Raw genomic sequence first — 12,604 nt, 5'->3', positions numbered from 1 at the left:
ATATATAAAGTTAGTATCACAGTTTTGTTCACAAGCTCTAAATATTATGACAAGAATTTATTAATTTTGCTTTACTACGGTATATTTATCGCGTGTATAAAGTATATAAATTAAAAAATTGTAATACTTTGGGCTGTAATAATAAATATTTTTGTAATAATAAATATTTCCCAGGTGCAGAATGTGATACAGTCTTGTATTATCATACAACTAAAAAAAGGGGTTTTATAAGCAGTTATTTTTGTCATATTTAAATTGTTATTGTAGTCGACTAATTAATTTTTGTAATATTTACAAAATATTTATTTTTGTAATTTTTTAATATTTTTTGTGCGGTATCTTAAAGAGCTATTTTTTATCTTTATAAAGCGACTTTTCTTTATTTGCGTACATTTTTTTTTGCCGGGTTGTGAAAGTTTTATTGCAAAATTTAATTTAAAAAAAAATCTCAAAATTATGTTCTAGGGAAAAATTGTTGTGAGCGCACAACGTATTCGCGATAAAGAATAGCACCTGGCAACACCGAGGGCCGGATTACCTGGTAATCCGACTCTAGCGACGAGGACCGATGACGCGGAAGCCAGCACGCGTCGCGGCAATGACCATATATGGTCATTCGGGATTTCACCAGCCCGCTAGGACGTTGATCGCGAAGTCAAAATCGCTGACTGCTAAGTCAGCGATGCCGAGGCGATAAAAGCCCGCCCTTCCAAGGAACGGCGGGCAGTCTAGAACGTAAGACTAATCGCGCACGACCGACGTAACCTATTCTATAACGAGCGCCCGCAAGTCAGGGCAGTGAATCAAAGAAGCCATTTGTATTAATTAATTGAAGAGTTTATTAAAGTGTCGTTTGAACAAGTAACTGGCCAAGTGAATGTCCCTTCCTCCCGGCGGATCCAGAACGAACTCTGTGCCGCTCCCTTGAATCAGAGTCCGGCACAACAAATTGGTGGCAGCGGTGGGATCCTGCCAACCGGAGAAGGATATCCTGTCAGGCTGCGCCTGCGAACGGGAACGGGTCGTTAGACGGCGGTAAATATCCCGGAGAGGAAAAGCCAGCCAGATCCCGGCAGAGTGAAGCAACGGTAGCAGCCCCGCGTGTTATCAGCGACACCGGAGAGGCCCCGACCTACCGCACGGACTCGCCAGCCCGGAGCAGCGACGCAGGGACGCAGCTAAGCGGAGACAACGCACGAGCAGAGGAGCGGCCCTGTCAGGCGTCGACGCGGCAGAAGCGGTGACGATGCGTTATTCGGCGGTAATGTAAGTCTGCATTCCTATTGTAAGCCGATACCGGCACGCGCCGCGAAAAAAGATTGTATCTCCGCGAGCGTCCCCCACAACCGCAAGCGCAGAATCACTTTCCGCGATTGCAGGATCTAAGAGCGTAAGCGTCGATTGATGTCGGACGACTTGTCCCGGCATCCCCCCGTCAGCAACGCGTCATTCGTGCTGAGCGAGCGCGCGCAACGAGCAATTGAGAACAGCATCCGGAATCGTTTTCGCGCCACGCGACTCGCGAACGACGAACTAGATCGCGTGCGGCGAAACTTAGGCGCGCAACTCGACGACGCGAGTACACCGGTGCTCGAGTTACACCCCAACGTCGTCGTTGAACGCGAGTTCGAATTTTTAGACACCAGCCTTTGCGACGCAAACGAAAACCCGCGTGATAGCGCAGACAATACAAGCAGCGACGAACACAGTGACGCGCACAGACAGCCCCCGACCGAAAGTGACGCACGGTCGCGCCACCTTTAGGGACAGTGGCTGTATACAACTAAATGTGGCTGTATTATTTACTGGACAGTATTAAGATGCAAGCCTTGCATAACTTCCAGATCGGCCTGCATGACGATATCAAGATGCTGGTCAGAGCACAACGATACCAAAGCCTACAGGAGGCAATAACCGGCGCTAGCGCCGAGGAAAAAGTCAAAGGCCCCTCCCCACGGAACAGAAATAAATTCAATCAGGGAAACGCGCGAAATGCGGGAAACGCGACCGTGCAATGCCACAAATGTGGAAAAACCGGCCATTACGCGCGCGATTGCCGTACGAGCCGGCAAGCTAATAGATTCTCGCTGCCGAGAGCGGACAAGCCCGGTGGCATAAACACAATCGAGTGCACCTATTGTAAGAAAGCAGGGCACAAGAGAGACGAGTGCTGGTCGTTAAACGGGAGACCGAAGCCCGAGCGACCGCGCCGATCAAAGCCGGAAGCTGCTAATAAAGCACCGGTAAGCACTGTGAGAAAGACGAAGGCGAACGAATCTAGCGAGGACGCAACCTCCGGCAGCAGCAGCGAGGAGGAAGAGAAGCCCAGGAAAAGTAAGGCACGCGCCGCCGAGACATATCGGGTGTCTCAGATAACGGAGAAGCACAAGACAGGCCCGCTAGACATAATAACATTGCCCATACAGGAAGCAGAAAGAGGAGAAATGAATCTCTTACTAGATTCCGGAGCAACACTGACATTAATAAAAGTCGGCAACCTAAAAGGAAAAACAATGGTGCGAGAGGAAAAACTAGCATTAATCGGCGTAACGGGACACCAAATACACACGCTAGGAAAAATAAAAGCGACCGTGGACCTCGGGAAAAAGAAAATACGCCACACAATGTATGTAGTAAAGGATGATTTTCCTATCGAATACGAGGGAATATTAGGCAACGATTTCCTGACGAAACATAAAGCCGATATTTCTAACACATCAAAGCAGCTGAAAATAGGCAAGGCCATTTTCAAGCTCCGACCGTATCGGAAAATAACACTACCTCCCTGCAGTGAGACCATTGTAGAAGCCGTAACAGACCATAATCGAGTAGGCATAGTAAGGAGCGGCGAACCGGCTCCCGGGATTTTTATCGGACATTGCCTGGTGAAGCCAGTCGAATTTACTTGCCCGGTCAGCATATCGAACGTGACGGACAAACCGGTGGAGATCCTCACTCCACATGTAACGTTAGAAGACCTGCCGGCGGGCGACGCCGCGAGCGTACTCACGTTACATGCGAATGAAGAACACGAGACTGTCACAGAGCGACAAAAGAAATTGCGCAAACAAATACAGCTCGATCACCTAAATACGGAAGAGCGAGAGGCAGTAGAGAAAATCTGCGATGAATTCTATGACGTCTTCTACGGTACAGTGTTGTTAGCATCATTACAATTGTAATATTTTTATTACGAACTGTGTCTTTTTATTACGTCGTTACCACTTTTTTATATTTGTTACATTTTTACGACTTTACGTATAACCTAATTTTATTTTAAATATTTAAAATAAAATTAAAATTTTTATTTTATTCTGTAAACGTAAAAATGTAAATTAAAAAACAATTGCTGAATTTGGCAATAGTGTAAATTTTTAACACAAATATCCTAGTTTCAAACGTCAATGGATACATTGGGAGCGTCCCGTTTGACCACGTTACAATTGACCACAACGACCTGTGCCTAGGTATTTTCTGCTGTACCGACCAATTGAAAGATTTTATTTTAATTTGACCAATTAGCAACGTGGTCAATCGGACCCCACTCGATACATTTAGTACTACGACCGCTCACTGAGCGCTCGCATCTGATTGATGACATTGGGAGCTTTCCAGCAAGCGACACAAGTCGACACGAACGTCGTTCTATCTTTCTTTTTTAGCAATGAGTAACAAAGACAAAACGACACTCGTGTCGACTTGTGTCGCTTGCTGGAAAGCTCCCATTGATGTACATTTTTAGGTCTAAAGCCTTGTGTCCACGATGCTAGAAATCGGTCCGAGTTTCGGTTATAAGCTAATCAACTTGCAGCTCTTACAGAAAAGCAGCAATTTCATTGGCTTATAACCGAAACTCGGACCGATTTCTAGCATCGTGGACACAAGGCTTAAGGGCTCAGTCACAATGACAAAAATAAGGAATAAGATAAAGGAATAAGGAATAAGGGAATGTCGCATCTCACTTCAGTACACGTACATTAAAGTGAGATGCAACATGCCTTATTCCTTATTCCTTTATCCTATTCCTTATTCCTTTTATTGTGACTGAGCCCTAATGCTGCGTTCCCACTATACGCGTCGCGCGTCGCGTCACGACGCCGCGTCATGAGTTATCCAATCAAAACATCCCATTTTGATCCCGTCACAAATAACGTAATAAAATGGAATGTTTTGATTGGATAACTCATGACGCGGCGTCGTGACGCGACGCGCGACGCGTATAGTGGGAACGCAGCATAAAGGAATATACCAATCAGATGCGAGCGCTCCCTGAGTGCTCAGTGAGCGGTCGTAGTACTGAATGCGCCCAATAGCGACTAGCGACAAATGTTTATGTCAAAAAGTTAAATGTTATAACCTAACTTAAAATGTAACTAGTTTTCTCTCCTTTTTAAGATTTTAGGATATCTTATTTGTACTTTTTGATACATAGAATGGATAAGTAAGTATACATTTTTATTTTGAATGAATAAGTTAATAAATAAACTGTTTTATTTTAATAATATAGGTGGCTAATACGAGAACCAAAAGCTGGCTCAAGCAATGAAGCACTTAAAGCTGTGGAGCTAAATAGTTTTATTAATAAAGAAAATATTGAGCCTGAGCCAGTGAATAACAGTTCCTCCACTCTTGGTGAAGGTACAGAGCATGATGAGGTGGCACATCATGAGGAAATGATCTCAGATATTGAAGCCTCAGATATTGAGTTTTCAGATACTGAGATTCAAAATGCTTCTGTTGATTCAAAACTAAAAAGGCCAAACACTCGAAAAAGAAAAAAGTATGAACAGAAGTTTAAACAGGAGTGGAAGAGTAAAGTAGGAAACTGGTGTGAAGAAGAAAGTGGAAGGATTTATTGTAAAGTTTGCAAAAAATCTTATAAAGGAGGTATTACTCATCTCGAACGCCACAAACTAACAGATTTTCATAAAAATAATGAGAAGAAAACAAACCTACCAAAAATTACAAATATTTATTCTGATGCAAAAAAATTAGAATTAAGAACTAGAGAAGCCAAAGCCCGTGCAGCTGAATTCAAATGTGTTATGTTCTTACATGAGCATAATTTACCTTTTTTACTCATGGATCATTTCCCTAAATTTTTACTGTCTGTCTGTAGTGACATTCAAACACTAAAAGATATGAACATTGCAAGAAGAAAGGCTACTCTCATCACTACAGACTGCTTTCAACCAGAAGCAATAGAAATTATAACAAAAAGAGCTATTGAGTCAGTAGGATATTCACTTATTATTGATGAAACAACGGATGTCTCTACCAACAAATCATTGGCAGTTGTAATGCGTTTTTTTGAAGAAAATGATTACGACCATTTTTTTGGTTTGATCAAAGTAAATAGCTGTACTGCTGAAAGTCTGTACAATGCAGTCATTGAACTTTTAAACAAGCATAAAGTTCCAGTGGAAAAAATGCTTGGTTTTGCTGCAGACAATGCGAGTGTAATGATGGGCAATATAAAAGGAGTTCAAGCACATTTCAAGAGACACAATCCTAATTTGTTTGTGATGGGATGTGTGTGTCACTCTTTTCATCTTTGTTCGTCTGCAGCTGCTACTAAGCTGCCACCTGAAATTGAAGATTTTGCAAGAGGAATATATAATTTCTTTAGCAACAGCAGTCAAAGACAAATATTTCTAGAAGAGTGTCAGATTTTCTTGAACGAAAAACCTCATAAGATTTTAAAACCTTCCCAAACTCGGTGGCTATCACTAGAAGTAAGTTTTATATTTGAACTCAAAAAGTTATTTATTTGTTTATTTGTTTATTTGTTTATTTGTTTTGTGTTTTGTAGAGTGTAGTCAACAGAATTCTACAGCATTGGAATTCGCTTATCCTTGTCTTTCAAGATGCTGTCCTCTCTGAAAATCTTGTGAGTTTTCAAAGCATTCTTGACAATTTGAGAAGTGCTGTCACAAAAGCGTATTTTTACTTTTTTTCGTATATTTTGGAAATTGTAAATGCTCTGAACATTGAATTTCAAAGCGAAAAAAGCAAGATATGCATGTTGACCAATAGACTCAGCACATTATACAAAACAATTTTGAAAAACTTTATAAGAAAGGATGTGCTTGATAAGACATTGCTTGATGATGTTAATCCAAAAAATCCACGAAATTTTCATTTATTAGAAGAGATCTATTTAGGACCTAAAGTCAATATACTTCTTGCTTCAGAAAATGTGGAACAAATGTAGACGTTCTACCTAGACATGTAGAAGTTCTACCTAGACGGAGATAAACTAAGCGCAACTACAGCCATTGAGCACGAAATACATACTCGACCCGACAGCGCGCCAGTGAACGTAAAACCGTATCGGTTACCCGAGAAACACAAGGCCGAAGTGAGAAAACAAATACAGAAAATGTTGGACGACGGAATAATTCGTCCGAGCACGAGCCAGTGGAACGCGCCGATAATAGTTGTCGCTAAGAAACCTGACGCGTTCGGCAGAATAAAATTTCGCGTAGTGATCGATTTCAGAAAAATGAATGACCTCACCATGGGAGAATCCTTCCCCATGCCGAATATCACGGATATCTTCGATCAGCTAGGAAATGCGAAATATTTTTCCGTGCTAGACTTAGCCTCGGGATATCATCAAATCCCGTTGGACGAAAGGCATAAACATAAGACGGCATTCTCTACTCCAGAAGGACACTTCGAGCACAACCGAATGCCCTTCGGTTTAAAAAATGCACCAGCTGCGTTTCAGCGACTAATGTATGCAGTATTAGCCGGATTACTAGGATTGAAGTGCTTTGCATATATCGACGACATCGTCATATACGGAGCATCGCTGACGGAGCATATCAAGCGATTAATCGCGGTGCTGCTCAGACTACGAAAATACAATCTCAAGCTACAACCGAACAAGTGTGCATTCCTGCGAAAAGAGGTCATTTATCTAGGGCATGTGATATCCGAAGACGGAATATCGCCAGACCCATCTAAGTTACAAGCAGTAAGAGAATTCCCGACCCCGAGAAAAGTGAAAGATATACAATCTTTCATCGGTCTAGCCGGATACTACAGGAAATTTATTGAAAATTTTTCAAACATAGCCAAGCCTCTAACAAAGCTCACGAAGAAAGGAGAAAAGTTTCATTGGTCAATCGAACAGCAGAACGCATTCGATATATTAAAAGAGAAATTAACGACAGCACCGGTATTGAATTACCCGGACTTCAGCAAAGAGTTCGTGGTGACTACCGACGCGTCGGATTACGCCATCGGAGCCGTGCTCTCACAAGGGACAGTAGGCCAAGACCGACCGATAGCGTACGCCAGCCGAGTATTATGCAAGGCGGAGCAAAATTATAATACCACAGAAAAAGAGCTTTTAGCCATCGTGTGGGCGGTGAAACACTTCCGCCCCTATTTATATGGCGTTAGATTCAAAATCGTAACCGATCACAAGCCATTGATCTGGCTATTCAATGTAAATGATCCCGGCTCCAGACTGATAAGATGGAGGCTCAAGTTGGAGGAATACGATTATGAGATCGTACACAAAGCAGGGAAGAACAATGTGAACGCCGACGCACTAAGCCGAAATCCGATAGCGGAAACATCAGCGATAAATGTAGCGAAACAGGACGAGGACTCCCCGAGAGAGTACTCGGAGGAGGAAAAGCGGCAAATACTCTACGAATATCATGACTCTCCTACGGGAGGGCACCAAGGAGTCACGCGAACACTAAACCGTATCCGATTGCAGCACAGCTGGCGCGGAATTACGGTGGATGTAGAAGACTACATAAACAAATGCGAGTACTGTCAAAAAAATAAACTAAGTAGGAAAACGAAAATGCCAATGGTTATCACAGATACGCCCGAGCGACCATTCGAAAAATGCGCGCTCGACATAGGCTGCGGTCCAGTAAACGCTATAAACACTGCGGAGCGTTTGTAGCAGCGCTACGGTTGGTCCACTTAGCGCTACGAAACGCTACAACACACCTGATGACGTCATGAATTACGTCATTATATTCGCTACCAAGACGCTCCAAATGCCCTTCCTCATGAGGTGGGTTAACTGTAGCGTTGCAGAAATCTGAAATCGGATTGAATCGAAACGGACGGTTGTAGTGTTGTTGTGTAGTATTGAAAATATCAAAATGCGGAAATTGCAATTGCTTGATGAAGAAAGTGGTGATATATATGTGTTAAATGTGACAGAAGAAGATTATGTTCGTGCAGACGGTATATATTCTATAAGTATTGCGTGCATTTCTGAATATATGTAGGAAAAATAGGTTAGGAAACTATGTATAATTTGTCGGTACAAAATATCTCTTCCCTTTTCTTAGATTTAACATACCGCACCAAATTGCTGGAAAACGCAAAGAAAAATTTAAAAGAAAGCGATGATACAACAGAAAAAGAAGCTGTCGATGATAGTGAAACTTACAATGGTATACTGTGTCTCGTATTTATTATTTCAAGTAAAGTTTAAATGAGTTTTTAATATAATATATATGTGTGTAACATTTATTTTTTCAGATGGTTTTAGATGGGTAAACCAAGCGGTCAGGTTATTGTTGGCAGCATACAAGGATCGTGAAGACCTGTTGATAAAAGGAAAAGTATCCGTAAAGAAATTTTGGGAAATAATTTCTCAAATATTAAAGGAAAAGTCGTACAACATTACAGGACCACAATGTAAAAGCAAATTTCACAGTTTAAAAAAAACATATAAAAACATTAAAGATCATAACGCTAAAAGTGGCAACAACAGGCGCACTTGGCCTTTCTTTGAAGTATGTATCTTTATTATTTATTCACTGTCAGATTAAGAATAGGAATTAAAATATATAACTGAGAATGCAACTGTGTATGTTATTTTACAGATTATGGACGAAATGTTCGGCCAGAAACCATGGATGAATCCAATTCTAACTTTGGATTCTGGAAATGACATCCCATCTGGTAGTTCTATTTGCAGCAACAGTGACACATCTCCATTTTCAGAGATGTCTCTATCACCATCCTTACTTACTTCTACTAATGAAAGACCTAAAAAACGTAAGTAAAAATTGTTACATGAAGAAGATTTTGCAAATACATTTAATTATTTTATACAATATGGATACATAATGGATTTTTCATTGTCTTATTTTGGTTTTAGGTAAGAAAGTTGAAGAAACTGCTTTGGAAGATCTGGTTGCAATTGCAAAAGAAAATAAGGAAGAAAGAAAAAATATGTATGAAGAGACTGCAGCAAGACAAGAGCGACTATTACATATTTTAGAAAGCATTGCCAACAAAATGTAATAAATTTTGTTGACACAATAAGTGCAATTTTTATATGCAATAATTTTTTTTTAAACCAAAGTACAAAGTTTTATTAATGCTTTCTATTGGTATCAATATATATTTTTTCTTTTTAATGTAATGGGATACAAGACTCTACTTCTATTTTAAGTAAAAACATTTTGATTAGATTAAGTTCTTTGTGCAGTATTGCTCAATAATATTGAATAGGTGTATTATGATCTTTCATGTTTTTATATGATTTTATTGCAAAGATAGTTTTTATTTTTATATTTTAATTGCAATATTTCATGTTAACATTATATGTAACAAACACATATTAATATTAATGCCCGTTTTCACCAACGTTGTTTAACTTGAACCTTAGTTTAATTCACTCTTTGTCTGTTTCTAAGGGAGTCCATTAGAAAGAGACAAGGGGTGAATTGAACTAAGGTTTAAGTTAAACAACGTTGCTGAAAACGGACATAAATATAAGAAATATATAATACTAAACAATACTGAATATAATACTTAATATATAATAAATATAACAAAGAAATACTAAACTTAAGAAATGAGATATTAATTAATATTATTAGGAAATATATTTATATTTATATATTTTTTAAATGTAACACATGAAATATTGCAACTAAGAATGATATTGTCTTATAATTAAAGTATTATTTGTTTTCTTATTTTTGTGATATTAGTCTAAATAGATAAAGTGTTAAGAGTTGCTCCTAACTTTTTCATTGTATTACACATTACACAGTGTTACTTAATTCTAAGTATTCTTATTTGTTCGCTTAAAGCAATTTCCATTTCACTCTTATGTTATTAACATATTTATCAGTATTAGAATATTTTATGTATCAATACACACGATTATCTTGACTATAGGAAATATTATTTAACTCAGATTCGTTTTATATGAGTACTTGAAATTATAGTCAAAAAGCGTTTCATATAGAAAGTACAAAAATATTTTGTATGTAGTTAATAGAAGAAATAAAAGTCTAAACTGTGATTATATAGCGTAACTTTAATTATTAATTTATAATGTTAAACCATACATATATAAAAAATACTCTTGCATTTTGGTCGCAGACATAAAATATCACAATAATATATTATTTAACATCATATAATATCACTATCCTTCACACATATCTCATACGAAGTGTTGCACATATGAGATTCCTCTTAGCCTCTGCTTCACCTCTATTATGCTCTGTATTTTGCACTCGCGTTTCAGGAAACACAACTTCAGTATCCAACAATAAGACCATTGCCCCCATTTCATCATTTCTCATCAAACATATGTTATGCAACACACAGCATGCTAGAATATGATAAGAAATGCGCTCGACACTTTCTATCGCCAAATAATGAAGAAGGCTTCTCCAGCGTCCCTTAAGTAAGCCAATAGCTCTTTCCACAACCATACGAGAAGAGGAAAGACAGAAATTATAATTCTTTTGACGCTGTGTAAGATGGCCATTATCCGTGTATGGTACCATTAATTGTTTCGAAAGGGGATAAGCAGCATCTCCTATTAAATGGCTATCATTGGGAAATTTTGATGGGTCTGAAATATAGTCTTGCAAAGTTGATAACCTGAATACACGAGCATCATGTACGGATCCTACGTTTCCAACATTTATATGTGTAAACACACGCATATGATCACAAACGACCTACAACCAAGAGCAATTATACTTAAAACATACAAGAATAAATTTAAAAATACTTATACTTTTTTATTACCAGTAACATAGTACAAACTAAAACATTGTAAACCTGGGCTCGAATGGAATAATGTCCTTTTCTGTTAATATAAGCCTCTGGATTTTTCTTAGGAGCTGGTATATATTAATTGTATATATGTAATTGTATATATTAATATGTGTGCCATCTATTGCTCCAATAGTTCCTGGAAAGGCACCAACCTGAGAAAAACCTTGCTTAATTTCTTCAATCTTTTCTTCTGTCGGCCATTGTATAAATATTGAAGCAAGACCACATAATGCTTGAGTAACTCGTCGTACCGCTCTTATAGCTGTAGCTTTTCCTACTCCAAATCTAGTGTGTATTGATCTAAAATATGTTAATTAGATTAACAGAAAAGAACATTACTCCATCCAAGCCCAGGTTCGTAATATTTTACTTTGTACTGTGTTACTGGTAGTAAAAGAAATATAAACACTTTTATATTTATTCCTGTATTTTTAAAAGTATAATTACACTTTTGTTTATAGGTAGTTTAGGCAATTTTTGGCGATTGTTTGGTATGGTTTGGTACATATACCAAAGTTGCTATCGGTTGTTGCTATTGGTTCTGATGCAATTTGGTATCCTTTGGTTGCTTATACCAGAGTCGCCAAAAATCGCCTTTTATGATCATATGTGTCTGCTTACACATGTAAATGTTAGAAACGTAGGATTCGTACATGCTTTAAATTTATGATCATTTATTAATATTACAGAGTATGATTCATACCTGTAAGAATCTGGCGTTGCCATACGCCATAAAGCAATTAAAAATTGTTTTTGTGGTGATATCATTTCATTACCATTTGCAGTTCTTTGCAATCGTTCTGCAATCTGTCCTAAGACAAACTCAAATGTCTCTGGCAACATTCTAAAAAATAAAGAAATGTTTTCATGAGCGTTTATGTTACAATACGGAGGATAGGTAATAATAGAAATTGTAATAAAAGAAATATGTAATAAAAGGAAATTATAATAAAAAAAAATATATGAGGAATAAATTGTAATAAAAGAAGATAATAGAATTAATTTTACCTAAAATGGCTTTTAAACTCCATTGCACCAAGTGACGGGACAATATTTTCCACATAACCCTCAATTTTAGGAATATTTTCCCGTTTTCTTTTACCTTTTTCTATTACTGATTTTATACATGCATTATATATTACATCATCTTCATCATCTTCGAATAAAGATGGAATATCAAAAACATCCATACTAGCTATTACAATAGGTATTATCGGTATATTACGTTCCATTCTGATTCACGCTATTGTGCTAATCACATGCTACCACTGCTACAAGTGCTACAGCCTGGTCCACTTGTATAACGATTGTAGCACTCGAAGCATTCGTGGACCGCTGTTTCGATAGCACTTGGAGCGTGGCGTTTGGAGCATTTGGTAGCGATTACTGGACCGCAGCCATAGTAGGCCCGTTAACAGTCACGAATAACGGAAATAAATATCTCCTCACGTTTCAAGATAATCTTACGAAATTCAGCAAGGCAGTACCGGTAGAAAATCAGGAGGCGAACACCGTGGCAAAAGCCTTC

General features: G+C 38.5%; 2 protein-coding genes across 3 annotated transcripts; one reads left to right on the top strand and one right to left on the bottom strand.

Moving 5' to 3' along the window:
- Window positions 1–4,310: 4,310 nt before the first annotated feature.
- Window positions 4,311–6,203, top strand: LOC139783392 (uncharacterized). Of its 2 annotated transcripts, XM_071722541.1 has the most exons (3): window positions 4,311–4,441; window positions 4,508–5,735; window positions 5,815–6,203. In XM_071722541.1, exons 1-3 carry the CDS (start codon window positions 4,434–4,436, stop codon window positions 5,881–5,883), a joined length of 1,305 nt encoding a protein of 434 aa, XP_071578642.1. In that variant the 5' UTR covers window positions 4,311–4,433; the 3' UTR covers window positions 5,884–6,203. The 2 variants fall into 2 exon arrangements, with proteins under 2 accessions (XP_071578642.1, XP_071578641.1); XM_071722540.1 differs by having other exon boundaries at window positions 4,508–6,203.
- A 4,236-nt stretch (window positions 6,204–10,439) lies between these two features.
- On the bottom strand, window positions 10,440–12,134 carry LOC139783389 (putative nuclease HARBI1). Its single transcript, XM_071722535.1, is given in 5 exon segments — window positions 10,440–10,976; window positions 11,080–11,175; window positions 11,178–11,376; window positions 11,780–11,920; window positions 12,085–12,134. Coding segments are annotated over 5 exon segments (996 nt in total). The 5' UTR covers window positions 12,108–12,134.
- Window positions 12,135–12,604: the final 470 nt, after the last annotated feature.

This window comes from Temnothorax nylanderi, unplaced genomic scaffold, assembly GCF_030848795.1.
Source record: "Temnothorax nylanderi isolate EJ_2023f unplaced genomic scaffold, tnyl_v1.0 TNYL_tig0496_pilon, whole genome shotgun sequence".
NCBI lineage: Eukaryota > Metazoa > Arthropoda > Insecta > Hymenoptera > Formicidae > Temnothorax > Temnothorax nylanderi.
The sequence above is the reverse complement of the archived record's forward strand: the minus strand, read 5'-3'. Positions and strand labels throughout refer to the sequence as shown.